The 26,313-nt window shown below is 51.1% G+C and overlaps 10 protein-coding genes across 10 annotated transcripts; 4 read left to right on the forward strand and 6 right to left on the reverse strand.

Annotated features, from left to right (window-relative positions):
* Nucleotides 1–12: 12 nt before the first annotated feature.
* IAR55_006331 (uncharacterized protein) lies at nucleotides 13–2,102 on the reverse strand (the record flags this gene model as incomplete). Its single annotated transcript, XM_066949415.1, has 12 exons — nucleotides 13–43; nucleotides 110–295; nucleotides 358–468; nucleotides 523–592; nucleotides 648–720; nucleotides 773–856; nucleotides 910–1,356; nucleotides 1,419–1,476; nucleotides 1,528–1,588; nucleotides 1,643–1,715; nucleotides 1,767–1,812; nucleotides 1,879–2,102. 12 exons carry the CDS (start codon nucleotides 2,100–2,102, stop codon nucleotides 13–15), a joined length of 1,464 nt encoding a protein of 487 aa, XP_066800423.1.
* Nucleotides 2,103–2,896: 794 nt separating this feature from the next.
* On the reverse strand, nucleotides 2,897–3,478 carry IAR55_006332 (uncharacterized protein; the record flags this gene model as incomplete). The annotated part of the gene is made up of 1 exon (XM_066949416.1): nucleotides 2,897–3,478. One exon carries the CDS (start codon nucleotides 3,476–3,478, stop codon nucleotides 2,897–2,899), a length of 582 nt encoding a protein of 193 aa, XP_066800424.1.
* Nucleotides 3,479–5,113: 1,635 nt separating this feature from the next.
* IAR55_006333 (uncharacterized protein) lies at nucleotides 5,114–7,474 on the reverse strand (the record flags this gene model as incomplete). Its single annotated transcript, XM_066949417.1, has 13 exons — nucleotides 5,114–5,360; nucleotides 5,420–5,482; nucleotides 5,544–5,593; nucleotides 5,663–5,724; nucleotides 5,788–5,972; nucleotides 6,037–6,311; nucleotides 6,400–6,497; nucleotides 6,566–6,725; nucleotides 6,796–6,886; nucleotides 6,950–6,996; nucleotides 7,070–7,128; nucleotides 7,198–7,211; nucleotides 7,284–7,474. 13 exons carry the CDS (start codon nucleotides 7,472–7,474, stop codon nucleotides 5,114–5,116), a joined length of 1,542 nt encoding a protein of 513 aa, XP_066800425.1.
* A 708-nt stretch (nucleotides 7,475–8,182) lies between these two features.
* IAR55_006334 (uncharacterized protein) lies at nucleotides 8,183–9,889 on the reverse strand (the record flags this gene model as incomplete). Its single annotated transcript, XM_066949418.1, has 6 exons — nucleotides 8,183–8,362; nucleotides 8,564–8,672; nucleotides 8,807–9,045; nucleotides 9,300–9,443; nucleotides 9,545–9,609; nucleotides 9,766–9,889. 6 exons carry the CDS (start codon nucleotides 9,887–9,889, stop codon nucleotides 8,183–8,185), a joined length of 861 nt encoding a protein of 286 aa, XP_066800426.1.
* Nucleotides 9,890–11,841: 1,952 nt separating this feature from the next.
* Nucleotides 11,842–13,963, forward strand: IAR55_006335 (agmatinase; the record flags this gene model as incomplete). The annotated part of the gene is made up of 11 exons (XM_066949419.1): nucleotides 11,842–12,115; nucleotides 12,189–12,247; nucleotides 12,366–12,555; nucleotides 12,695–12,875; nucleotides 12,978–13,092; nucleotides 13,176–13,234; nucleotides 13,310–13,484; nucleotides 13,560–13,584; nucleotides 13,653–13,755; nucleotides 13,814–13,847; nucleotides 13,913–13,963. 11 exons carry the CDS (start codon nucleotides 11,842–11,844, stop codon nucleotides 13,961–13,963), a joined length of 1,266 nt encoding a protein of 421 aa, XP_066800427.1.
* Nucleotides 13,964–14,143: 180 nt separating this feature from the next.
* IAR55_006336 (uncharacterized protein) lies at nucleotides 14,144–15,899 on the reverse strand (the record flags this gene model as incomplete). Its single annotated transcript, XM_066949420.1, has 6 exons — nucleotides 14,144–14,591; nucleotides 14,701–14,911; nucleotides 15,022–15,116; nucleotides 15,244–15,437; nucleotides 15,497–15,630; nucleotides 15,704–15,899. The coding sequence occupies 6 exons, from the start codon at nucleotides 15,897–15,899 to the stop codon at nucleotides 14,144–14,146; spliced, it is 1,278 nt and encodes a 425-aa protein (XP_066800428.1).
* Nucleotides 15,900–16,717: 818 nt separating this feature from the next.
* Nucleotides 16,718–18,347, forward strand: IAR55_006337 (uncharacterized protein; the record flags this gene model as incomplete). The annotated part of the gene is made up of 13 exons (XM_066949421.1): nucleotides 16,718–16,774; nucleotides 16,836–17,002; nucleotides 17,070–17,142; nucleotides 17,205–17,274; nucleotides 17,332–17,371; nucleotides 17,430–17,455; nucleotides 17,511–17,622; nucleotides 17,687–17,720; nucleotides 17,779–17,785; nucleotides 17,838–17,877; nucleotides 17,936–18,063; nucleotides 18,124–18,233; nucleotides 18,297–18,347. 13 exons carry the CDS (start codon nucleotides 16,718–16,720, stop codon nucleotides 18,345–18,347), a joined length of 915 nt encoding a protein of 304 aa, XP_066800429.1.
* A 475-nt stretch (nucleotides 18,348–18,822) lies between these two features.
* IAR55_006338 (uncharacterized protein) lies at nucleotides 18,823–21,386 on the forward strand (the record flags this gene model as incomplete). The annotated part of the gene is made up of 10 exons (XM_066949422.1): nucleotides 18,823–18,984; nucleotides 19,036–19,113; nucleotides 19,205–19,509; nucleotides 19,617–19,827; nucleotides 19,908–20,116; nucleotides 20,178–20,207; nucleotides 20,258–20,580; nucleotides 20,655–20,849; nucleotides 20,900–21,220; nucleotides 21,271–21,386. The coding sequence occupies 10 exons, from the start codon at nucleotides 18,823–18,825 to the stop codon at nucleotides 21,384–21,386; spliced, it is 1,950 nt and encodes a 649-aa protein (XP_066800430.1).
* Nucleotides 21,387–21,623: 237 nt separating this feature from the next.
* On the reverse strand, nucleotides 21,624–23,608 carry IAR55_006339 (uncharacterized protein; the record flags this gene model as incomplete). The annotated part of the gene is made up of 6 exons (XM_066949423.1): nucleotides 21,624–21,855; nucleotides 21,961–22,280; nucleotides 22,377–22,517; nucleotides 22,594–22,794; nucleotides 22,874–23,193; nucleotides 23,275–23,608. 6 exons carry the CDS (start codon nucleotides 23,606–23,608, stop codon nucleotides 21,624–21,626), a joined length of 1,548 nt encoding a protein of 515 aa, XP_066800431.1.
* Nucleotides 23,609–24,441: 833 nt separating this feature from the next.
* Nucleotides 24,442–26,232, forward strand: IAR55_006340 (uncharacterized protein; the record flags this gene model as incomplete). The annotated part of the gene is made up of 7 exons (XM_066949424.1): nucleotides 24,442–24,787; nucleotides 24,865–24,905; nucleotides 24,981–25,043; nucleotides 25,099–25,181; nucleotides 25,246–25,336; nucleotides 25,435–25,736; nucleotides 25,800–26,232. 7 exons carry the CDS (start codon nucleotides 24,442–24,444, stop codon nucleotides 26,230–26,232), a joined length of 1,359 nt encoding a protein of 452 aa, XP_066800432.1.
* Nucleotides 26,233–26,313: the final 81 nt, after the last annotated feature.

Raw genomic sequence — 26,313 nt, forward strand, 5'->3', positions numbered from 1 at the left:
CATTGAGTATTTCTATCCGCTGTTATCAGCACAGCTGAAAGAGCTATATCCGACACACCTATCAGCGACCACATTCATCCCAACATAGATTGTGAAAAGGTTATCTTACCCTGACAGGCTACCATCATGAAGATGTTGGTTGATGACGACCACCGATCCATATGTCCCCGCTACCATCAAGAACCAGCCGATAACGAAGAACGCGATGTTCATGATCATGAGTAGATTCCACTGTCTTGAACCCCGCGTTGGTGATCTCCAGTTATCCCACATCCACATGTATGCTTCCGTTTGACTGAACAAAGGACGAGGTCAGCTGTGGTAGCATTGAGGTGCGGGTGATGGCAGTGAGCTCACATGCAGATGAGGCAACCGAGAAGAGCACCGATGAGACTCAGGAGATCGTTGAAGAATGGGATAGCTTCGGCAATGATGAACCCAACAGCGCATGTGGCCGCAACCGTCCCGCTGGAAGAGATATCAGCGCCATCGTTCACATCAATTGCTTCTGCTGCAACTCACTACCAAACAGCGTAATGAATCGGAGTGTTCTTGGACAGATGTCTGGAATTCCGCAGAATACGAACAAAGACTGGAAGCGATAATTAGTTGCGGAAGCAGGTACGATCTTCAAAGCGGATACCTACCATACTTGGCCGCAGTATGGGCATACAGAACACCTCCGACTACCAGACCGGGTAGAGCGAGTCCGTAACAGACCTATGTTGAATGAGCTTCAAGTCTCTCCCGCGTTGAACGGTTTTCCTCTCACCTTCTTAACTAAAATACCAGCGCTTCCAAGAGCGGGAGAAGCGATGTATTGTCCGACATAGTGATAAACGACAGACCCGACCACCTGCAGAGCGTCAGAGCCGGCGGTGACCCGTATGAGAGTCAGGCCCAACCCACAAGATACACCACTGTGATACCTCCCTGACCGACGAGGACACTCCTAGGATAATCCGCTGGGTTCTTCATCTCACCGACGATATTGAAGAAGTTTGGTGTTCCCGCATAAGCGAAAACGACAATGGAAACGGCATTGATGGCTTCCACAAAAGATGGATTCCCAAACGCCTTTGACACAATCACCCAGTCATCCCCAGCAGGAGCGAGACTTGGTCTATCGGAAACTCCCACCGAGATCATGAGCGTGATGACGGCCGACATGATACTAACGAGACCAACCCATCCCAGCCATGAGATACGGGCGAGGGTCTGAATCGATGCGAGCGCAGCGACGATCACGGCGCCGATGACGGCCCACACGACGGTGCAGGTCGCGTGTTCGGTTATGGTGTTGAACGCGACTGAGATCGAGAGGAAACTGGCACCGGCAATGGCCACCACCTCCAGCTGCGAGCGTTAGCCATGATAAGGCAGCTGAGAGGATAAGGTTGACAATGCCTTTTGCTTACCCAGTATGCGAATCCTATCACCTCACGACCAACAGGACCGAAAATGATGAATCCAACACTGCTTCCATCAGTATGTCAAGCAATTTTAAGTTATGATCGATGAACGTACTCGGCGATGGTGTAGACTTCAGGATGTGCAAGCTTGAAAGTACCGACCACCAAGTCGGACCCTACAGCAGTGTCAGCACTGTCATTCTGTATATAAATCCTCAGAAGCCACCCACATGTGATGATGAGACCAATCGCAAGAATGACGAGGATACCGGGAACGAATCCGAGAGTATCGAGAACGGACGGCTACTATATTAGCTTTGTTTTACTACGGCCAGAACTCACTAAACCAAGAACACCGAGACCGATCTGTGTTTTCAGCTCAAGAACAGATGCTCTGATCCTGACGAAGCGATTCAAAGTAAGCTAGTTGTAGACTTGCGGAAAGTAGGGCGAAATGACAATGTACCATCCCAAGTTTCTGTAGTTGGGTCCACCTTCTTCGATCGTTCCCCAAACCGCATCCACCACCAAAGCGTCCTTCTCCGGCTTTAATCTTGACCCATCATCCTCATCGCATCCATCAAATGGTCTGGCCAGTTCGGCAGCACCGAGCTTGTCTTGCGTCGTCTTGTTTTCGGGCTTGCCAGCACCGGATTCTGTCACAGGATCTCGTTTCTGATTGTACAACATAGCAGGTTGTGTGCTGGTGAGCAAGCGACGAGTGCAGGTTGGAATCAGCAAGGACTGACAAATCAACGACTATAACAATGGTGTCTTCGAATCGACAAGGAGCCTGCCGTCCTGATCTTCATTTTTTCGAGGCCCCTCGTTCTTTCATTTTTATTCAGCTTTAGGTCCCATTCGGAATATAGTCCTTGAGCCCTTCGAGCCTGACCATGACTAGGGTGAAGTTGAGGTCACGAGGCGTCAGTGGAACAGGCAATGCCGAAGCATACCTTACTCGCGTACTATTTCGAGACTGAAGACGTAGATGGAGGCTCGCTTAACTCGGTTGAAGATGTCTTGGCCCTAGGATGACCTCGGTAGACGTTGCTTCCGGGCCGGACCCCCAGGCTGTACTGATGCATGAGTGGACATGAGCTGCACACCGAATCTTGGGCGATCCGTCCTTGCCTGCCCTACTGTAAGTACAGGTGCTCGTGAATTGTGGAATGATGACAAGGACGTGGAAACATCCAAGCGATCTGTCTTGGGTGAACAAGCTTTTTTTTTACCTTTTTAAACCACAATTTAAGCAGTTTCATGTGACCTCGGATCTCAGGGTCATTCATTCCACCACCTATGATGTACGTGGAGGATAGAGCAAATGGCGAACACCACTACAGCACCGACAGTGACTATACATGGCTCATCGCTTGCAGTGCAGAGTCCAGGTCGATCGAGAGAGAGAGAGGAGGGACCTGAGGTATACCTGTGCCGCGTCTTAGATACGGCGCATAACGATTGACTAATTTTCGCCCTGACTACGGCTCATATACCCTCACGCCAAATAGCCTACCCACGAACCAGCTGTGTAGCCCTACAATGATGGGACCACCCCTGTAAAAAGGCAAGACATCTCCTTTACCTGGCATCCTACACTGTCTCCTCTTAACGATACTACCGCACCACTCTCCCTTCTGAAACCTCTCGACATCTTCCACGTCCACTCGTCCCGTCTTGACGTCCGCTGCGATCGCCCAGAAGCTGAGTACATGCCCTTGGTCGACCATCCAGTCGAACCATCCCCTCGATCGAGCGGCATGATCTGCTCGATACAGATCAAAGACTTCCATCATGGAATACGTGGATTGGGACAAACTCGCCGGTGACAGTTGAGTTCGTTCGTCTGATTTCTGGACGGATTTGATGGGTACGGGACGAAGATAGTGTGGGAAGGGGGCGTAGAGAAGCGGGATGGCTAGGGCGAGGGAGAGGGAGACGGGGAAATTGAGACCGAGTTCCAGTGAACCTCGCAGCGCAGAGGAGACGGTGATGTTGGGTGAAGTGGGAGATTGCGCGAAATGGAGAAGATGTCGTTGGAAAGGTGTAAATGATGTGGTCATTGTGGTGGTTATATTCTGGGTCTGCGTTCCATTCAACGATGTCCGGATGAAACACCAAAAGCAAGAAGTATGAATGTGGCCTGTCGATCGCGATCATCTGTTTGAGATTGTCGAGTTGAGAGTGGGATGATGACGACATCGGTGACCAACGTGACTTATCTAATCGATACAAGTAACTTTTGACATGGACCGCGATTCGCATCCTCTACCTACCACGCCCTATACTTGAGTGTTCCGAGCTGTGAAAGGAGGACTTATGACTCAACGGACACAGAATTTGGATGTATCGGTCACCGACAGCGTATAGCCTTGTGATCATACTAAGATTCTGATAGATCACCCGTTCGAAGATCATGCACCTTTTTCTCAATTTAGCAATCGCTCGATCGCCTTGGAGAGAGAACGACCTTCTTCTTCCCCTGGCATTAGATGATCGTAGTCCGTTGACTCTGGCCCTGGAACCACTTGACATCCTCCTCATCATGTCGCTACCGATTCGTGGCAAATTCATCCGGTAACTCACGAACAAATTTCAACCAAATACAGTAGCAAACCACTCGCAGACCTAGGGAGCTACGGGACATACAGTACATTCATCGCTGAACTTTACTTACACTTCGGTATGGTACGGCATTATGATGGTTCGATTCATGCTGAAATCGATCCACTATACATTGCATATTCCGTGGTATTTGGCTTGAGGATGTGGGTTCACCGGGTAGCACCGGCCGTACAGTACTCATAACTTACATGAAGCCGAAACCAAGTCCTGGCTTTGTCGATGTAGTCGTCAAAGGACCAACAAATGCGCGAGCAGTCCTGCTTTGGGCAGCTACAATCGCTCGTCATACCTGCAGACAAGAAACTCCGGTTTCATGCAAGATTGGAGGATTCTATTCATCGCTCTCACGGTGAACGGGGCTGGCTTGACAGTAAGTCTACTGTCCCGCTTTGTGCCCACTGTGCATACCTGTATTCCCCAAGTAATTGCCATGCCGCATACTGATCAGTGCATTCCTACCTGCTTGTACGACAGGTCCGTTGCGTCTCTCGTGTCGTTGAATACGCTCAAGGCGACAACGGTACTCTACTCAACTCCGAGTTTTACATGTACACCGTGGACGCGCTCCCGCTATTGCTTGCCAACGTGACCTGGGCGATCTGCTGGCCATCGACGTATCTTCAACGAGCTGATGACTCTCGCCGAGGATCCGACAACCCCGAAATGTCATGAATCAACCCGAACAGCCCGGAAAGATCAGTAGAGATGAGCGTCAGCTGCGGCGAAGGATGAGAGGAAGGGAACGAAGGAGCAACATGTACTGTACTCGTACAGTATGATCTGCCAGATATCTGTTGATGTAATAAATAAACAAGTCTCTGTGATGGCAGCAACATAATCATGGCACAAACCCGTAGGCAACAGTGTTGCTGGACTCGGAACATTGGCTTGAGGTGATTCGTCGCAGGAATTACGTTCTCTAACTTATCGGCACAAGTGTTACATTCGGACGGTTACAGTACATTCTTGCTCAATTCGGATTTACAAAACTACAAAGGCATGACGAGAACCACTTCTTGAGAAGTACTACCTGCAGACCATTTGGGTTTCATAGCTGAGAACACTTCCCTTGATCACAGCTGGTACCTCCACGCATTGACATTGCCCTCTGCCACCCTCTCGCTCCCGCCCAGTGCCTCACTCGTTGGGTTCGCAAACTGCATCCGACCATTCTCATCCACGTAACTGCCTCTGTCCATCTTTTTGTTGAGCGAAGCGAGATGTAGTCGTAGGATGATAAGCATCGCCATGCCGAAGACCAGAGAACAACACATGATCGTCCAAGTCTGCACATAGTTAGGTGCCCACATTGTTGGGAAGCTACATTTGGGCACATAAGACAAACGGAGGAAGATACAACGAGGACAACCGAGACTCACACGAATGAGCCTGCTACGGTGCCTAGGTTACCTAACGAGTTGACAAAGGCAAGAGCTACAGCGCTGATGTTGACAACTAGAGGTCAATTCTGCCCCTTTTATCAGTGCCGTGCAAGGAGCTTACCGTTTAGCTGGGGGCCTGGGGATGACAGCCGATAACCAAGGATAATTCAGCTACAAGTCATTGCTTCATATCAGCTTTTCGTTCTCCAGTGCCGGTCATATGAGTTGAAAGCAACCTACCACATAGCCCGCATTCGCTGTGCACATGAAGAACATGGAGACGTATCTTGGCGCATTCGAGTCTGGAATAGAGCACTTATCAGTGACTGCTTCCATACTCGTCTTCCGCATTTCGGGTCGCTCACGAGTAGTCGCAGCAATGATGAACCCTACCAAGGTTACGACGTAGGGCGCGAGGAGATGTTCGAACCTTCTTCCGCGTCTGTCGGAGGCGTATGCGTTGAGATAAGCCACGATGCCCGCAAACACCCATGGCGGACAAGTCAGGAGAAGCGAGTCTGTCGAGCCGTAGCCGAGAGTAGCGACGATCCTGAATCCCGTCGCCTGAATTAACAGATGGACAAGAATCGACAATCGCGGGTGAAAACACTCACGTCGGGAAGAACTGCTGGAAGCTCTGGGCTACCAGTTGACCGAACACGGACAAGACGAATAACCAGATCTTGACGTCGGTGACGACCAATCTCAATGTGGTCAGAAGAGGCATATTCGCGTCTTCGTCCACTTCACCAGTCTCCAATGCCAGTCGTTTCTGGGCCAGAGCCCTGTCAGAGGCTTTGAGCCACTTGTCGTTGTGCGGGAAATCGGGGATGATGAACGCCATACAGATGGCTAAAAACACAGTCATCGCCCCATCGATCCAAAAGAGCTATAGTATTTGGTCAAAGACACCGAATGCAAGTCAGCAACGTCTCACCGAGTCGAGTAGTAGGCGTTGGTGAGCAAGTACAACAAACCCATCGCCATCCAGGATGACCTCTGAGACCCTGTGTACCAGCCATGATACCAGCCGAGATCAACCCGTTCAGCGAATTCGAGATGAAGTTCGCCATCCCTGAGCAAGAGCTCGTAGTTCAGCAGGCGATCCTACGGTGGGGTATTAAGGATCTCTCCCTCACTCACAGAGCATTGTCACTCGTTTCGCCATTTCCTCTCTCGTATACCATTTTGAGAGCACGAATAGCGCCCCTGGAAAGAGGGGGCTCTCTACGAAACCCAGGAACATTCGGCAAAGGAAAGCGCCGACAAAGTTATGAGTGATCCCAGTCAATGCTGAGATGGCCTTGTGGGGGACACACAAGTCAGTATTGATTCTGGCCGATTTCGAAAGACGGTCTTTGGAATGGACATACTCCCCATGCTGCCATCCAGAAAGGGAGATACAAGGAAGGTCTTCCACACCAATTCAGCAGTAGATTGCTCGGGATCTGAGCAAAGATGTATCTGTGGCGATTGCTACATCAGACAACTCATGATGCAGAGCGCATCTCGATTCCCACCACTTACCCGACGTAAAGGATGGAGATGACAGCAGAATACTCTGAGTCTGTCATCTGCGTGGCGAGCAGCACAGGTAGCGCAGGCATTCATCAGTCATCGATCACTCCATTACTTGACTTGACTCGCCTTCAGGTCCCTTTGAAAACCCTTCAACCTTGCGGCGGGCATATTGGATCTGTCCAACTCTGAAATACAATACACATCATCAGTTGGAAGATACCCACTCTCCAAGTCAAACCAAAAGACAAACGAACGATTCATGATGTACCTACATTACGAAGATCAGCAATCCAACTCAGAATGATCGAGGACTCGCCAATTGCATGGTAGCAGCACTCACATCACAAGGATACCCAGCATCCTGAGATCGATCTTTCTAATGATCACCTTGACCCTTGCCTTTTCTTCCAGAGTAAGCTCTATAATCTCACCCTCCTGGCCTTGTTTGACAGGGGCATCTTCGAGATGCAACACATCGTCATTCGATTTGACATCCTCAGATGGAGCATCGATTTTCTTTTCAGTAGTCATGGTGCCAAAAGACCCAAATTCAGAGTGAGATCGGTCTTGACTGGGTCCCTTGTTATGATGTTACAGGGGTAAAGCCTCGGAGTCTCGTCAACTTTCCATGACTTATATGCCTCCAGCCGGTACACATCGGCTGATCCTCGGCGAGTGTCTTCACAATGACCCCAAGACGTTCATACCTGCTTATACCGCATCTCCCCGCGGGGCCGATGGATATTTGGCAGGTGGATCCCCACCGGAGTAAGTATGGAGAGTGGCCAAGTATAGATCTGCAAGTGAGCTAAGGAGATATGGTTGATCGGGGGATATGACGAATACGGCTTTTTGAACTGCTGACGTTTGGAGTCTCCTCATCTTTTCCTGTTTTACCTGTTCTATTTTAAGCTATCATAAGAAAAGGTGATCCAGGCATGATGATTGAGCCACCCGGGTCCTTGTCCCGTGAACAGACCATATTATAGATATCCACCTGGATGACGTTGATCGCGAAACCTACCCTTTTCATACTGTTGATGAAGCTAGACGCTCTTAGTGCAGATGATCTTGCTGTGGCGCATGGGATTAAGGTGAGTCTTGGTAGTCTTGGGATGTCTCCTTGGATGAATCAAACGGCACTCTTTGACCATATGTGCGAACCGCAGACATCCCACATTATCGAAAGCCATCCAGATGGGCAAAAGCCGCTTGCTCGATCGCTTGCATGCAGTGCATCTATCGTACAACGTCGTCTTCGCCTAGCACTTTCCTCCTGATATCTAGACCTTTACCACCAGCCGCTAATATTATTTCCGTCGCCAGCTCATTCAGTGCTTTCAATTGCTGCTCCGTCGTCCGTGAATCTTCAGGTACCGACGTTTCTGCATTAGGGGATTCAAGTAGACGCCTTGTCGACTGAATAATGGCACGCATTAGCATAACAGCGCAATATTCCTCATTAGACCGCGATGTTATGTACGGGACCCGCCATGCGACGGCACTGGGGAGCTCGTCGGGCCAGTAACGGGAAGGTGGAGGATGAGGTGAAAATCAAGGTGACGAGCCAAAGCGGGGTTCGACCGGGAGGGGTACTCGTTCATGAACGACCGAACATACCAATTTGATCCCCCACCAAGATCTTGTCCTCGTCGTGTTCGGGTTGACACCCTTTCCACCTTCCATCTCTGCTGCTCGGAGTAAGTGTTTGAGTGCCAGCTGGTAATCTCTGCAAGTCATTCACGAGACATCAGCACCATCGATCCAAAGCTCAGCATTTCTAATGACAGTGATTTCCCTGCCATCGCAAGAAGGTGGGACACAGAACGCATGGGAATGAATCAAGATAGATGGACCACTCACCCAGCAGTATATGCAACTTCACCCGATCTTCTCAACACACCCTCATCCCATCCATTTATGAGAGCGAGATGACCCAATGCTCCCAGACTCTGAGTATACATCCCTTGTTCGGCATAGAGGTCGGCGAGTAATGACCATCCTGACGGATCCGAATAGAAGGTGTCGAGGTAGGAGAGGAGCTTAGGGATCGTCTCGGATGGTGATGGGAGGAGAAGGGTGATCAGTCGTTGGTACGCAGACTGACGGTGTGGAAAACGAGGATAAATATCGACGTGCAAGGAACAGGACGAGGTGAGAGTCCGCAGAACAGTCAGGAGATGTATCAAGGCAGGTTAGATCGGTTGATTGACAGCGTGGACCAGAGACATTCGTATGACAAGAGGACAGGTTGTCGGTGGACATGATAGATAGGCGAGAAACAAGATCAGCACACATCAGCATGTTGAACAGCACCGTGGTAGTCCAGCGATGAAACGACCGGAATCATACGCACGACATTCGTCTCATCAATCTCCAAGAGCCGCTCGTAAAGCACCTTTGCACCCTTTTCGTCTCCCTTGGCTTCGAGCAGCAAACCATCAAGTATTCGCACTCGTGGTGATTTGGGGAACTTGAGGTGTAATATCGATATTTGCTCCTGATAAGGGAGAGGTCAGCTCCAGCCATAGCCATGCTATTCATGCGATTATATCGTAGGTGCCAAAGGACAGAACGATTTGAGAGCGGTGTATGACCAACATTGGCGAGCTTGATTTGACCCAGATCTAATGCTGCTATGGCATATTGTTCACGTATTGACCATTCTGCGAAGATCCTCCTATCAGCTTGACCTAGGAAGGTTTACAGATCTACAGTGCACCAATCGATCATCACGTGTGACAGCCAAAGATCTGCAACTAGCTTCTCCTGACGCCGTGCGAGGGAAGGCTGGAGGAATGATCAGAAGAACAGACACGCACCCTGTTCACCCAATTGACCTCCGTTTAACGCGCTGGCAGCGATCTCCACCACCTCGTCCGAGTGGCGTGCACCAAGCGTTCTCCACTGCGCAAGCGTCTCAAGGTCTGTTGACAAGGATGACATGCCGAAAAGATGGTAAGAATGGGGAGACAGAGGTTGCATATGGAGAGAAAGAAAGAAAGACAGACAGACAGATAGTTTTGTGGTTGACATGGTCGAACCTGTGTGTAGCTTGCCTCCACCGCACCCACGCATCAAGGTAAGTTTATCGATACCGCACCATATCCTATGCGTAGCTCATACCTCTCATTCTTGATCTTATACGACAGTGAGCATGTAATGCGAAGATCAACTATGTCCTCCAATGCATTCCAGATCAGCGAAGATATCATACTGCTGCTGGGGTACTCTACTCGTCTGCAATTCTGACATCTCAATCGTCCAGGCGGGTCTTCTCGACCGTTGTGACACCTGATGGAGCGTTGTTTATGGCTGAGAAGGCCCTCGAAATAGCTGTTCCCAACCGCAATGTCAAAAAACGGAAGGTTCATTGGCAGTAAGCCATTGGCACTTGCCTTCGTCGAGTCTCCATGCTCGGAGGATGTCAGCCTCCCTGACGGACAACACACGGACGACGAAAGACTGTTCTCCAACATCTAATCTGCCTTGTTGTCGGTACCGAGGACTAATCGTTCTCCTGAAACATACATACTGCGTCTCGTACAGAAGTCAACATGACTTCTGAGCAATCACTCAAATATCCTTGCCTCCGTCCCGCCAGCGACAGAGCAACGGCACAGACGACAGCCGTCCAACAGAAGGGAACAAGCCAAACACCGATGTGACCCCTGTGTCGAGAAGGCAAAGATTTGGGTAGAAAACTTCCACGGCACGTATGAATATATTCCTGTCCCACAACCAGACAGAACTGGTATGTCCAACGCCCAGATGCGGGAGCAGTCTCAACCTGCTTTTTCTCTCCTTATGTGTCATCGTTCTGATTCAAGAGCTCGAAACAGCTGTGGACGATGTCTATATGTCGCGGGAAAGCGGGATGCGCTGCGTTGCACGTATTCGTATCTGAAATCCACCGTCAGCGAGTGAGTAACCGCCCTTCTTTCTTTGCTTGAGTCTTGCCTACAAGAAGAAGGAAGTCGGTTCGAGCTCGCTGAATTGGTATCACGGTACAAGAACTGGTCCGCCTGCAGCGACCACTGACTGGCAAGCGGTCGCGAGACATATCACCTGAATCTCCCCGTCCTCAAATGCTTTCTGGTCAATCGGATCTCTCATTGCATCGGAGTTTGGATAGCGAAAGGCGTCACCGCCTCACCGAGAACGACAATCAGAGTGACACCTCCCTCCTTGCTGAGATTACCAAGTCTCAGAGGGCATCTGACGAGACATGTTTTGGCCTCACACTGTCCAAAGACCAAAAACAAGGAAGTGATGCCGATCGGTCGAAATAGATCAAGGAGTCAGCGAGATCAAGCACGGAAGCAGTGTGTTGATGACAGTTAGTAGCTGAGCTGACTCGTACTGGCTACTCCTAGTAGGCAACAGTCAAGTGTGCTGGTAATATAGCGCCAGCGCCAAGATTGTACACCGCGTCACCGTCCATATTCCCGTTGTCGAGGTACGGTTGCGCAGAATTGGGAGTGCGCCCCTCAACTCTTTAGCTAAGATCCCCACATCTCATCAACACATGCACCCCCTGATTCCAGTGCACCCCACAGACTCGCTCGATGGCCCACACGTCACCCACCTCAGGTGATCTACTAATCAATCTGATGATGTGATCAGAGTCCTCTCGTACTGTATAACCGCAAGCGTAAGCGCAACGAACGACGTGAACTGGCATTAAGAGTTATTTTTGGTTTTCCGGTCGTGCCTCGGCGTTATCCGATTGGAATGAGGGGGCGGAGCGGTTACGGTTATCTAATCCCCCTGCGAGTCCACATCGAGATATGAACCTATGTATATATATATACATGTGCGTATCTATGCATCTTTGTGTGTTGGGTCGACCTGCATCTTCTCACGTCCATATCATAGCGATCGAACGAACAGACAAGATGCTCGTCCTCAACGCTCTTCTCGCTCTTCTCCCGCTACTCGCAGTGGCTTCCCCGGCACAACAACAACCCTTCCGACACACTTACGCCGAATACCTCTCGGGAAGCGACGAGCCTCGACATCCTTCTGATGCGTGGTTGCAAGCGCACGGACGACACCCCAGCAGCAACAAGCACGAGAGTCGACCTGAGGTCGCGTACGGGTTCGAAGATCCTGTGAGGGCGGCGAGCTATGCGGCTTCAGATAGTAGACATGTGATGAAGCCTTCACCTTGTGAGTGTGCTTCCGTGCTTTGAGCAGACAACCGTGTGTCTGTGGATCTGGACTGACATCTGTATCGGTGTAGGGCTACCTTACGACACTGATCTCGCATACAACGGTATCAAGACCTTTGGTCACACTCTGGTGAGCTCATCTCTCTCAATTTACGCCCAAATCACAACCTCCCCCTGCTTCTTGCCTAATCAACGGATCCCCTGACTGTCTCCCGCAAGCTCATGCTGATCTACTGTCCGCATCGCAGCCCGTCAGATGCATGACTGCAGACAATGCTACCCTGTTCGACTTTGCTCTCCTCGGAGCTCCTTTCGACACCGCTACATCTTATCGACCCGGTGCTCGATTCGGTCCTGGCGGAATCAGGAATGGAGCCCAGAGAATCGGTGGGGGTAACAGTTTGTTGGGGGTCAACGCGTTCCAGGATTACAAGATCGGTGAGTGAGATTCACCTATCGTATCTATCCATCCAAGAAGTGGACACCGCCCCGAGGAGCTGAGAGGGGAAGCTGGGAAATGGGAATCACGGTCATGAGTGAGATCATAATTGACTCATCTTCGCTTCGCCGGTCACAGTCGACTGCGGTGACTCCATGATGAGCTTCTACTCCAATGACGTGGCACTCGCCACTCTCGAAAAGGACTACCGAACCCTCATCAACCGACCCATCGCCACCGCGTTCCAGGATGGTCAGGAGAGTCTCGCTTTGGATGGTCAACACCATCCCCGAGTAGTCATGTTGGGCGGTGATCATACGTGAGTCAATTCCCACAATCAGTCAAGTCAATGTCGATCTTTTCTTCATCGACATAACGTCGATATGATTGCTGACATCAATCAACATCGATATTATCGCAGCATCGTCCTGCCCGCTCTTCGAGCTTTGAACGACGTCTACGGCCCTGTCTCCGTGATCCACTTTGACAGTCACTGTGACAGTCGACACCCAGATGGAGGTACATTGACACACGGTGTGAGTCTTCCCATCTGAAGAGGACCCTGGCAAGAAACATACCCATCGAGTCGAATCGAATTGACAATGTATGCGTTTCGTAGGACTACTTCTACTTTGCGTGGAAAGAAGGGTTGATGAGCGAGACCAACATTCACGCGGGGTGAGTCCACTTGCTTCAAGCTGGGTGTCAAGTGCTATTCCTCACAAATTGACCGCATCAACGTCTTATGCATAGTATCCGATCCAACTGCGATATCCCTTCAGATCTCGAGACCAACTTCACCACCGTTCTCGCCGACGAGATTGAGGACATTGGATGGAAAGGTGTCATCCAGCGAATCAAGGACCGAGTGGGGACGAACCCCGTTTACCTCACGATCGATATCGATACTATCGATCCTGCTTTTGCAGTGAGTCACGACCCACACTGAACCGACGACCTCATATGACTCACGCTGATGTCGCCAAATCTCCGTTCTGTTCAGCCTGCGACCGGTACTCCCGAGATCGGTATGTCGTCTTCCTCAGGATCTCAATATGAGATGCACAAATTGACTGACACGCGATTTCCTCTACAGGTGGATGGACCACACGTGAAATGATCAAGATCCTTCACGGACTCAAAGACCTCAAGATCGTCGGCGCTGACGTCGTCGAGGTCGCCCCGGCTTACGACGACCAGTGAGTAGATCACGACACTGCCTTTGGATATCGACTGACGCGTTTTCCCATCTTGTAGAGCCGAAATCACTCAAATCGCTGCTGCCGGAATGGTGTGTTCCCTTCCTTGCTTTCGTCCTCCGTACAATGGCCCGATTGCTGACCTCTTCTCGTCCAGATCTTCGAGCTGCTCAGTATCATGTCTCTCACCCCTGTTGTTAAGACCTAAACACACCGCAGCGAGGAGAAACGAACGACGAGACAAGATAGAAAAGAAGCGTAGATATAGTACAGTGTTTGTATAGAAGGAGCTGTGCGGTGTCTGTTGTAGACAAGGTAGGCTCAACGCAAAATGAAGTTTTGGTCGTATGCATGGACAATATGCTTTTCTGCTATCGGTCGGCAATACCTACCATCCTTTCCAAGGTACCCAGATGTCCACCACTTGCTTCCCTCCATCTTCCACGACGTAGAACCAAGGGAAGTTGGCACAGACCAAACAAGCATGTTGCGGCACGATCTCTACCAAGTCTCCAATCTCCAGTGCCTCGTCTTCGTGCAAACCTTCACTGAACTCTGACTTGTCACCTTCTGGTCTTCGGACAAGAGTCCCGTGTTCTTGACTGATCCTACCGAGATCCCAGCCCCTCGCCTTTGGGGGTGCTACAACTCGTCCGAAACCTGGATACCGGCCAGTATCCTTGGAAACGGCCAGAGCACCAGCGTCGCACATTGCCTCGTTCCGATGAGGGTAGGTGGAAACGACGCGGGCGAGGACTGTGATGGCAAGGTCCGAGGCGGTGATCATGGTCGTGGCGTGTTGTTGAAGATCACACATGCAGTAGCATCCAGCGTGCCTGTGAGAGCACGAAGGAGGTAGAGAAGGCATTAGCAAGTTTCAGACACGGATGCTGTAAGGATAGAGGACGACGATTGGTGCACTAGTGAGAGGATAGTGTTACTTACAGCTCGAGCTCCCCTTCCAGTCCTCCATGAGTCTGGACCATCTCCTGCACAGCGGCATGAGCAGTGGGAGTAGCCCCAACCGATAAAATCCATTTCCCTTCCGCACCCAGACCGCGAGCGATCTTTGCCGCTGACTGCACGCAGTCTATCTCGCCGGCGAAATAATCAGATCCTTTGGCCAGAGAGTCCGAGGCATAAGACTGGCCAAAGTCTGTGGAAATCGACTAAAAGGTCAGCCACCCCAAAAATCGTCGGGGACACGATCGAGGGGAGGGTGATATGGTGGATCCCTTCCGCCGCAAGAGAATGCGCGTCACTCACGAGAGTAGAATCCGAAGATCTCGACGTGTTTCGAGCCAACCACCGCTTCGATGATGTCTTTCATCTGCTGACTCGTGGGTGGTACACCGGCTCGTCTGCGGGAAATATAAAGGTCAGCATATCTATCAATTAAAAGGTCCAACGACTCCTTCTACTCGGTCCTATCGTGTCGAGGAACCCTTTGTCACACCGTTTGCTTGGTCAGAAGACTTGACAACTGACCTCCCGCCTCCATCTACCTTGACAAACACAGACCATTTCTGTTGCCTGCCAACTTTTTGGCTGAAATTGCCCAGCTCTTCGACCTGTTTCGGGTGATCGACCATGACCCGGATCGTACCTTTCGACCCAATCTTCTCTTGAGCGGAGTTGAGATCCTCCATCTTGTCTGCGGATACTGGCATGCTGTACAGGATCTTGCCAAGGAAAGGTATGAACTTATGAATGCCTCAAATTGTGAACAGAAAACACTGACGTCGTCTACGAGTCCTTCTTCGACCAGACCACCCGCTATGATCTGCCATAGCTCTACCATCGTAGAAGTGATCGTGGCTTTGACTCGCCCCCCGGCTTCCACCTGCAATCTTGTCCCCTCGATCGTCTTGTGAGCTGTAAAGCGATAGCCCATTCAGCTTTCTTAAAGATGACACACGGCGATACGAGGATAGACACCCCGACTCACTTTTCACATGCACACGGAACTTCATCCCCCTCTTTCCGGCTTCAGCCGTGACACTCTCGCAATTGTTCTTGAACTTGGTGCGATCTACTATCAAGGCTGGCGTTCGGAGTGAAGAGGTCGGACGACCGACATACTCATCGACGAGAGCTGATTTGGATGGAAGGGAGTAGAGAGACAAGGGCGTGAACGTGGACATGGCGGAATCGGGCTGAACTAACAGAGAGCCAATACACGGGGACAGGATCGACAAATCGATACGATCTAGGAGGGAACACGTATGCAGGAAGAGTCAAGGCAGTGAGAGGTGTGCGATCAACAGATGCAAGGTGATCATGCATTGTTCTTATAGTCAGTGAGGTGACTCGTATCGGTCAATTCCTATCTTTCCTGATTAATTGTCCGGCAATCCCGAGTGGGGGGGATCGAGTGGGGGGACGTCAAGGTTGGGTGGGGGAGGGGTGGGTTGACGTCCTTCGTCTTGGCCATGACTGAGAGAGGCTTGCACAGTGGTAAGAGACGTCGCGGATGAGCGATGCTCACACTGTGTCATCTGCTCGAACAGAACATCTCCATGTGAAGTGCGATAGATCCCTCCAACAAGAGCTTCGGATCTCGGCCGATCAGAACACCTAAGGTCTGTGTGATATCTCGTCATTCACACCCTTCTTGATCATGATTCCCTCGTCGACTTCCCAGTCATGGCGTTGCTAAACGACACTCTTGGATCTGTTCTCTCGATCACTCGGACCGTATCACTCACCATGCATCCTTGAGTCGAGACCGAGACCAAGCGAAGGGATCCCTCTCATCGCGCACTGTTAGCACTTTCGGGGATTCGGGTTGGACGGCTTTGCACTGATATTTATAGAACAGAGTAGTGTCAGATGGGGGTGCACAGCTGTTGGTCCATCTAGTATAAGTAGACCTCAGTGTTTCCCTCCATCTTGACTCTTCACCTCACTGCCATCTTACGCTTCCTCCCAGACGACGATCTACTCATCAAGGACGATAAGAATGGCCGAACCTCAAGTGTCTCTCCACGCCAACGACCTCTTCTCCGTCAAAGACAAGGTGCGACCTCCACGTCCATATGAAAGCTTCGATGAGATGTTGCTGACACTTGACACCAAAGGTCATTGTCATCACAGGCGGTGGTACAGGACTGGGCAGGTTCATGGCCGAGGGATACGTGACCAACGGAGCCAAAGTATACATCACTGGTAGGAGGCTAGACGTACTGGAAAAGACTGTCAAGGAGATCAAGGAGGAATGTGGAGGCAATGGGGGACAGATCTTTGCGTGAGTAACTTGCCGAATTTCACTTGGAATCAACGTTCGGACTGACTGATGTGACACCCTGGTGTAGCATCCAGGGCGATGTATCTACCAAAGATGGAGCCAAGAAGATTGTCGACGCTCTGTCGGAACGAGAGACAATCGTAAGCTCACGGTGACACTTCCCATCGGTAAAGACCTTATCTCACCCAACCTGGGCCTTCAGATCGACGTGCTGGTGAACAACGCTGGTGCTCAACGACCCTGGAAGAACCCTATCAAAGACCACAATGACCGTAAGCATCCAGTCACCAATGTTCATCACCCACAGCTGACATGGCGAACACTCATAGCCGATGCCGTCGAGAAGTTGATGTGGGACGGTGTTGACGAGTGAGCTGTACTGTCCTCGAGAGGTATGGAGGTCTTCTCTAACACGAAATCTGCTCAGTGATGACTGGAATGTCACTCATGCTAGTACGTATGGCAAGCAACGCATTCGATGAGGGAATTTCGCTGAAAGGTGCACCAGCCAACGTCAACGGTGTCTACTTCATGACTGCCGGTCTCATTCCTCTCCTCCGCAAGTCGAACCTCAAGAGTGTCATTGTTATCGGATCTGTCGCAGCTTTCGCCAATCAACGGTATGTCCCGATAGCCGACATGCAAACCAGTGTCTCTCGCTAAAGACTTTGACGACTCTCATAGATCGGTGTCAAGCTTGACTTATGGTGTTTCAAAAGTGAGCGCCTCCGACCTTATCAACTGTTTTCTTGAGCTGACGCATGCCCGACTTGCAGGCAGCTAGTGAGTCGAGATTGTTTGACATCGGGCTGGAACTGAGGTGAGACCACAACAGCCTTACACTTGGCAGAAATGTTGGCTGGCCGTTTGTCTCCGTGAGTGTTCTCAAATCACACCGCGAACGTATCAACTTATCACTGCGTTCGTCTTCAGACTAAAAATCAGGGTGAACTCGATCCTTCCCGGTGCTTTCCCCAGTGACATCACTTCGAAAGTGAATGAAGATGGAAAGCGGGTGCTGCATCCTCCTGCTCACAAAGCAGCATTGCGATCTCCTGTCGGTGAGTATCCTTATCTCACTCTCCCTGCGTCCTGACACGCGGTCTGATGTGCTCCCTTAGGACGACCGGGCCTCAAGCACGAGATCGTTGGTCCAGCCATGTTACTCGCCAGTGCCGCTGGAACATATATGGACAACGCCGTCATCATGGTTGATGGTGGAAGGCTGATGGTAGGTCTTCAGTGTTTCGCTATCTGATTGCGGAATGGTGCTAACCTGATGAATACCTTACAGAATGCTGGTATCAACGATGGAATCAGGATGACTGAGGAGACTTATCCTTGAATGATGGTCCATAGACTATGCAGTAACAAAAGCGGCAGAATGCATGCAATGTCGTATCTATATGCTTTGAATCGCCAAGCGGAGCACTTTATAAGCAAGGGCAAAGCCAGTTTGTTGACTGATTTCAGCTACTCGCCGGCTTTATCTGATTCCGAAAAGCGGCCAACTGCACTTTATCGTTGCTATCTTGATCTCTGTTGCTTTTCTCTCACTCTACACTCGGCACATTGCATGTAGCGCTCATAGCATTGTGTGTCCAGATCCCCGCAGTGTGTCCCCCCGCTTCCAAACCATGCAGGGAAGCAGCTCCTCCTCCTCGTCCACCAGCAAGACGCTACTCAACCTTCGACCTCCACGTTCGCGAAAAGACAGACCTTGCGATGCCTGTAGGAAGCGGAAACATTCGTGTATCATCTCGATCAGAGGCCATCCGTGCGATTATTGTAAGCGGCAAAAGGTCAGCTGTCGATTCGATATGCCCCCAAGGACAAGGGTCAGGTCAGTTCAAGCCGTGGACGAACATCAGGCTCGAGAGGTGGACATGACTGCCGAATCACGATCGATTGTCGAGAACGAGAAGAGTGGGGAGAGCACAGATGTAGCGCCTGCGGCGAGTAGTAGTGGATCAGCGACGCCAGTGAGTAGTGGGGCGATCATGAATAACGAGACAAGGCTGATGTGATGTTAGCGGGAGGGAAATACAATCAAAGGTCGAGACCAGCCTAAAGCTATCCTAGCTATGTTCAATGATACCGAGAGTTTCGAAGTGAGTCACCTCTCTCCTCTCTGTACAATACAATTCTGGGAAGATGTGCTTGACTCAAACTGAATGTGTGGCTTCTGTTCTCGCTGCTCAGGAAGAGATCGACGAGATGGAAGAATGGCACGACTCTTTGGACTTGCAAACGAATGATCTCGAAGAATCCCACTTTTTGGGATCATCAGCAATGCAAGATCTTACCTTACTCATGGACAACAGTTCCTCACAAAGCTCCGTTCCAAAGTTCCCTTTTCGACAGGTATCGGAGGATCCGAGAACGCATGTGTTTTTCGTAAAGAGTCCGGCATTTGTATACGGGAAAGGGATGACGGTCAGTCATACTATCTTCGAAAGGGTCTGCTCGATGTTGGGAACAGGATGGCCGGAGACCCTCATGCAGAAGTGAGTAGCTGGGTAGATCCAAACTCTCGATACTTGCTACCAAAGAAGCCGGATCTGCGAAGCGGAGAGAGAAAGCATGACAGCTTGCTGATTGTCGTTTTGGGTAGGTTCCTCCAAGTCACACTCCCCGCTTTCCCCATCCTCAACACTATGCGTCTTCTAGCAGCCTGCAACAGTCAAAGAGAGGCCGGACCTCTTCCTCACGCTTTGCTCTGTGGCATCATGGGTCATTCAATCGAATATGAACCTGGAGTGAAGCATTTATTCAAGAGTGTATGGAAAGACGTAGTAGCAGCAGAGGATGAGGAGTATAAGCAGGTGAGCGGGGGAGTCGCTTGTCGAGCTGTCCTATCGGTCGTCACTCATTCTAGACTCTTGTATTACTTCGCTACGTACAGCCTCGCCTACAGACCCTCCAACTCGCTATCATCAGTCTGGCCACTCGACCCAGCCAAGCTCATGCTGTCAATGCCATGTCCCTGGCTAGATCCGTTTCTATCGCCCATATGATAGGTCTACATCTAGACTGTTCGGATTGGAGGCTACCTCGGTGGGAACGGTCTGTCAGGAAAAGGGTTTGGTGGGCGTTGGTCATCATGGACAAGTGGTGAGATCGCTTGGACTTGCAAATGGTTCATAGGACTACCATGCTGACCCGTGGGCGTCAGGATCGCTATGGTACATGGTCGCCCAAGCCTGTATGTCATTGCGGAACCTAGGGCATCACGATTGTTGACCTTCCCTACAGCATACACAAAATCAACCGTTCGGTCCCTCTCCCTACCATCGACGACACGGATTGGGGAGAGTTCTCCTCCACACAGCCTGAGGAGGACACCGTTGCGGAAAACTCGATGGCGTCCTTCATCGGTCAGTGTGAGATATCGCTCATCATCGAAGACATGTTGGACAAGTTTTATTCCCAAGACGCTCAAAGAAGGATAGGAAGGGCAACAGGGGAAGATCTGAGATCCTTGAGCTCGGAGTTGGACGGTTTACAAGCTCGTATTCCAGATCGCTTGAAGTGGATACCGGGGATCGCGCCAACGGGATTGGTGGCATCAGGTATACGTGAGTGATGGATCCTTGTTCGCACTCCCTAGCGGGGGCATGAGGAGCTGATTGGAATCCCACGAGGGAGACAGACTGCTTCCAGCTCACTTTCCTGGGGGTGAGAGTATTGATTGCACGACTCTACTTCACATCGTATCAAGAACACAGCCGTGTCAGCGGTGCGGAAGCGCAATCGATAGACGTATCGTTGAAGATATGCGAGGACTTTGTGACCTTCTTGGAGGAATTACGTCCTGATAGCGACTATAAATCGTTCTGGCTTCCTCGTAAGTGTGACACGCTCTGGAATTCACCCAGTTGACGTGACAACCCTCAGACTGTTCTTTCCTCATTTCCACTTGTCTCGGTCTCTTGCTCCGGATCGCTGTCAGGATACATATCCAACAGAACCGTCAAAGAGAGATAGCGGCCCAAGCCTCGATCGCTGGGAAGCTGCCGAGGTGGCACGAATATTCATTATCACTCATCAACCGACTGGTAGTGAACCTCCTTCTAGCTGTTGACTTACATCAATGGGAATTGGCGGAGACGGCGATGATACGAGGTAACGATCTCCTGAAATCGACCGCAACAGTCCTTCCAGCTCTCGCGGAGCTAGCAGACGGCCCAGCTCGTACCGCTTCTGCTACCGCACCGGGTGAGTGCGAGTGCTACCGTGAAGCAAAAAGGTCGGGACTGATCATTCAGGTGATGCATTTCCGGATTTTGGACAACAATTGGGGGATCACTCCTTGTTCATGGGAGACTGGTCCTGGGCCTTGAATCTTGGTGATGGCTGGAACTTGGGCGAGTCGACTGACTGATCAAAGCCTTGGATAGACCATTGTTAATCGTCATGATGGGAAGGATGATGCAGCCCTGCTCCGACTTTGCCCGTAGCCGCAACCTGTCTGACATGTACTAAAGCCGGACACGATTCATCTCCACTGTAAACCTCAAGTATACTCTAGCATACAAATTTCTATGGTCAAGACCAAACTCATCTAGACTTCACAACGCTAAGCCCTCTACGACCGACAAGCGAGGACATCGACCCGCAACTATAGGGTATAACGGAACTTCTGATCTTGCATGTCTGTAAGATCCGCGAACTCATCTCCGTCCCCGACGGGCTCTGGAGATTGCCCAGTGGCGACAGCAGCGTCTCTTTTCTTGTTCTGACGCCAGTAGTACCATCTCAACAAGCTGAATAGAACGACCTGACCTGCCATGCAAGCGAGACACGTGACATATCCTGAGATGTATGCTGGTTTCTGACCAGATACCCAAGCGCTGCGAGGTGAATCCCACCGACTGTCAGCCTGGTGTCCTATGCTTTCTTGCATATCGACCTGAAGTACAAGGACCAAAGGCGAGAGGGTGACATGGAACACTCACAAAGACCCAATGATATTTCCGACACAATAACCCAGAAACGCCAACCCAACAACGACCGATCTCTTCGTATATCCTGCCGTGTTCTGCGCGGGGATACCCATACAGAGCGCCAAAGATCCCACGAAAGAAGGCATAAGAAGGACACCGATGGTCTTTCCAGCCTTGTTTGATGCGGGCAAGGTGATCTGGAGGATCATGCCGATGGCTGAAGGGATCAGATAGACGATCATCATCCAGTGTCGGGAGTTTTTGAGTCGCATGGCGAAATACCCGCAGGAAGAGATCTCGATGGTCACAGCTGCTCCGTAGGCGATACCGAACTACACAAAAAGCGGTCAAAACGCCCCATGATTAACGAGTGTCATTTTTCTCTTCTAGCATGATTGGCTGGGAGGTGTGCGAAAGACAGGACTTACCAGTGCCGACTGCAGATCGTCCCATCCGATCGATTTGATGACAAGACCCTTGTAAGTGCTCACACCGCCGTTGATGACTTCGTTGAGCACACAGGCAAAGAAGAGGATCCAGCCGCTGGGATCGACACGAGGATCTAGAGCCTACGCCCGAAAGAGTGCTTCCGTCAGTTCCTGTGGTGCTCACTGATGTTGGAGAGGTGGTCGACACCTTGCGCACCTCTTTCACTTGATCCCACTTCCATTTTCGGTTGATGATACCAGTCCGGTTGGACCTGACTCGCTCGACAGCTTGGGCTTTCTGCTCATCGGTCAACCACCTCACTCGCATAGGTGAGGATGGGAAGATTGTGAAGACGACGATGGACCATACGAGGGTCATGGCTGCTTCGATGAGGAAGATGTATCTCCAGCTCTCGAGCTGTGACAAAGTGTACGTCAGCAGGTGCAAGCAGGAGGCCACCACTTGCGCCCTTCTTGCCGAACCATATCATGCCCACCTTGCCGTCAATGAGACCCATCCCATAAGAGATCAGAGCTCCGATAGAGTTCCCAATCCCGTTCATAGAGTACCAGATACCGATCCGGAACGGTTGTTCCTTCCGAGTATACCACATGCCAGTCACGATGATGTAAGCGGGTGTGAGGGCCGATTCGAAGATCCCTTGGAAGAAGCGGACGGCAGCGATGTCGGCGTATTTCTCGGTGGCAGCGGTGCAGCCCAAAATGACGCCCCAGATGGCCATGATGACTCCGAGGAAGCGACCGATGTGTACCCGTTGTGAGAGCCATGCTTGTGGATATTCAGCAACGAGGTAGCCTATGGTCAAGATACGAAAACAGGTCAGTATGAGTTGATGGCTCAAACAAGGGCCTGCCTGGATGCAGTAAAGTGACTCACCGATGTAGAACAACGAAGTGAGCATTGAATACTGTTGGCCTTTCAAGCCCAGATCCTTCCGGAGATCAAACACTGCCGCATACGATAACGCGCTCTTATCGATATACTGTATACAATACGAGACACACATAAGAGGCATGAGATACATGTCGATCCGTCTCAACAGCTTCTTGTTCGATTCGTCCGTGTACGTCCCGACGGCATGACGAGCGAGGAACTCTTCCGCGTCTTCGGTCTCGTTGATCGTGTCGAGGAGCGGGACCTGATGTTTAGTCACGGTGGTGACGTTCACACCGTCAAGTGAGGACTTGTCGTCCGCATTTATGGAGGACATGATGTGAGTGGAGTCAGTGGAGTCAGTATTTCCGTGATGGACTGATTGAGATACAAGTCAAGAGAGGCGCTGGTCGATCCCTCTGTCTATATACCTTTCTGTCTAGACCTTGGGCATCCCGACAAGACCCGGTGGCGCAACCAGTCAACTCTAGGCCGGAGAGATGAGAGTCAGGCGGCGGACGCCTGATTACGTCCGGATAAGCTTGACGACAGCAAGCATAACCGTCAGCCCCCCACAAAGGGGTAACTTATCAATATGGCATTCTGTGTTAGGCGACAGTTGGGCGACTTTCTCTCTCCATTCCCGATTGCGCTTGATTCCTGCTTATCTCCTCTGCCGTGGCCGATCAGGGTATATATCACTGGTAGTTCGGCTTTGAGATTTCGGGTCTTACCGCGGCTCGAAATCGTCGGGATCCAAATACACTCGCCGACAGCTATCTGCTCCTTGACCAGAGGGCGACCAATGTCCAGTACGTGGGAACGGACGCATCGCGTGCGAGTCCGCTGCTTCGTGGCTGGCTGGCCGCCGAGGATTGCCAGGATCAGGCTCAATTTGAGGGAACATGAGGGTGTCGTGACGGGTTGCCCGAGGGATATCCCAGTTGGCGTGCCAGGTCCGGTGGGTTACTAGGGGCATCATCGGTCAACTGTGGAAAGTTGCAGCACTGGACCCAAAGATGCGTGTGTGACTGATAGTAGTTAATCACACGTCCACTTTGGTCGTTACATCGGACGTCGAATCTTCTCAAACGTACATGACATGTTGTTTTGAATACAAGCTGCAAGACTTGCTGAAAGAGACCTGCCTTGAGAAAACTCGTCGTCATCATGAAGGTCACTGCTCTCTCGCTACTCAGTGCATTGGCCATCACGACCGCCCCTACAGCTTTTGCATCATACACTCCGGCACAACAACCTCTCCAAGCAGACCCCTCCGAGTATGTCCCTCTTCACCCCCATCTCGAAGCACGCTCTCGCGAACTCCTCGCCAAATACCCACTCATCGACACGCACATCGACTTGCCGGCTACGATGCGCACGATTCATCGTCAACCCATGGATGCGATTCCCAAACTGAATGTCTCCCACCCGGGTCATTTTGATATCCCTCGAGCGAAGAGGGGTGGTCTGGCAGGGGCGTTCCTCACTGCGAACGCACCCTGTCCCGGTGCTTGTGAGTGATTGCTTTCCAGCACACCTCTAGTTCGCTTGCACACTAAAGCTGTCTGCTGATACATATGGTATGAACAGACGGGAGGGATGTTGGACCGGATTTCCTTAATCCCACAGAGGTGAGAGCCGCGCAACTCTGACCGTCATCCACACTAGACAGAGGGCCGCGGAAGCTGACTCGTGGGACTAAACAGACCGTTCAACACGTCCTCGAATCCATCGATCTTGTTAAGAACACCTTGGCATACTATCCTTCGGTATGTCAGAACACCCATCAAGACTGAGTATGTCAAGCTGAACGTTTCTGCTCAGCTGCTGAAGGCAGCCAAGACAGCTGACGATGTACGACAAGCTTTCTCCGAAGGAAAACTAGCCGTCTTGATGGGTTTGGAAGGGTGAGCAGGATCACAGTATATATTGGTCAGACGCATGAGCTGACGAGTCTTCTGGTGGCTGTAGTACACATGGGCTATCCAATTCTCTTAGCACTTTGAGGATGTATGCGGAGCTGGGAATCAGATATGTCACCCTGACTCATGTCTGTCACACGGTGAGTGCGACCCATCAGCCTACCCCTTGCAGTCAATCGAACGCCTGTCCACCACTACAACAGTCCCCACTGACAAGATGTCCCCGTTCGCGATCTAGTCCTTCGCTTCTTCCAATGGTGGCGGGGCTGGTACATCAGGCTCCACGCTACCTCCCGTTCATCCCGGCAACGGTCTGACTCCTTGGGGCATAACGCTCATCCGTGAACTCAACCGTCTCGGAGTCATGGTCGATCTATCCCATACTTCGGATCAGACTGCTCGCGACGCTATCAGACACAGTGCAGCTCCGGTGGTATGGACTCATTCGGGTGCCAGAGAGGTCTGGAACCACCCTAGGAATGTGCCGGATGATGTGTTGAGCTTGATCGGGGATGGTCCTGGGCAGAATGGTGGGATAGTGTGAGTCCCATCAATTGGCCTGCCTTCACCAATGGCGAGTCTGATATGCCGTTGTATCTACAGTCTTTCCGTTCTGTTCTCCACATTCATCGACCCATACAACGCCACTGTCGCCCGTGTCGTTGATCATATCGAACACATCGCTTCGATCGTTGGTAAAAACCACGTCGGTCTCGGATCGGATTTCAACGGAATCTCAGCCGCTGTCAAGGGTATGGAAGACGTCTCCAAGTGGCCGAACCTGATCCAAGAGCTGCTGTATCGAGGATGGGCCGAGAGCGAGATCCAAGGCGTGATGGGCGGAAACCTGTTGAGGGTCATGGAAGAGGTGGAAAAAGTCAAGTTGGAATTGAGAGATACGCCGCCCAGTCCGGCGATCTATGAGAAGAGAAGGGATCTGCCAGCTCATGAGTGGGGTGGGCCCAATATGGCGTATCTGGCTCCGGATGTGGTCAAGATTGTAGTTGAGCAGAAGCGATTGAGAGACGAGCTGTAGCTGAGAACATGTTACTACGATGCAGGGGATGAAGTTGAATGTTGTGTGGATCCGTGCATCTTTGATATCGATGCATGCATG

This window comes from Kwoniella newhampshirensis, chromosome 13 (assembly GCF_039105145.1).
Source record: "Kwoniella newhampshirensis strain CBS 13917 chromosome 13, whole genome shotgun sequence".
Lineage (NCBI taxonomy): Eukaryota > Fungi > Basidiomycota > Tremellomycetes > Tremellales > Cryptococcaceae > Kwoniella > Kwoniella newhampshirensis.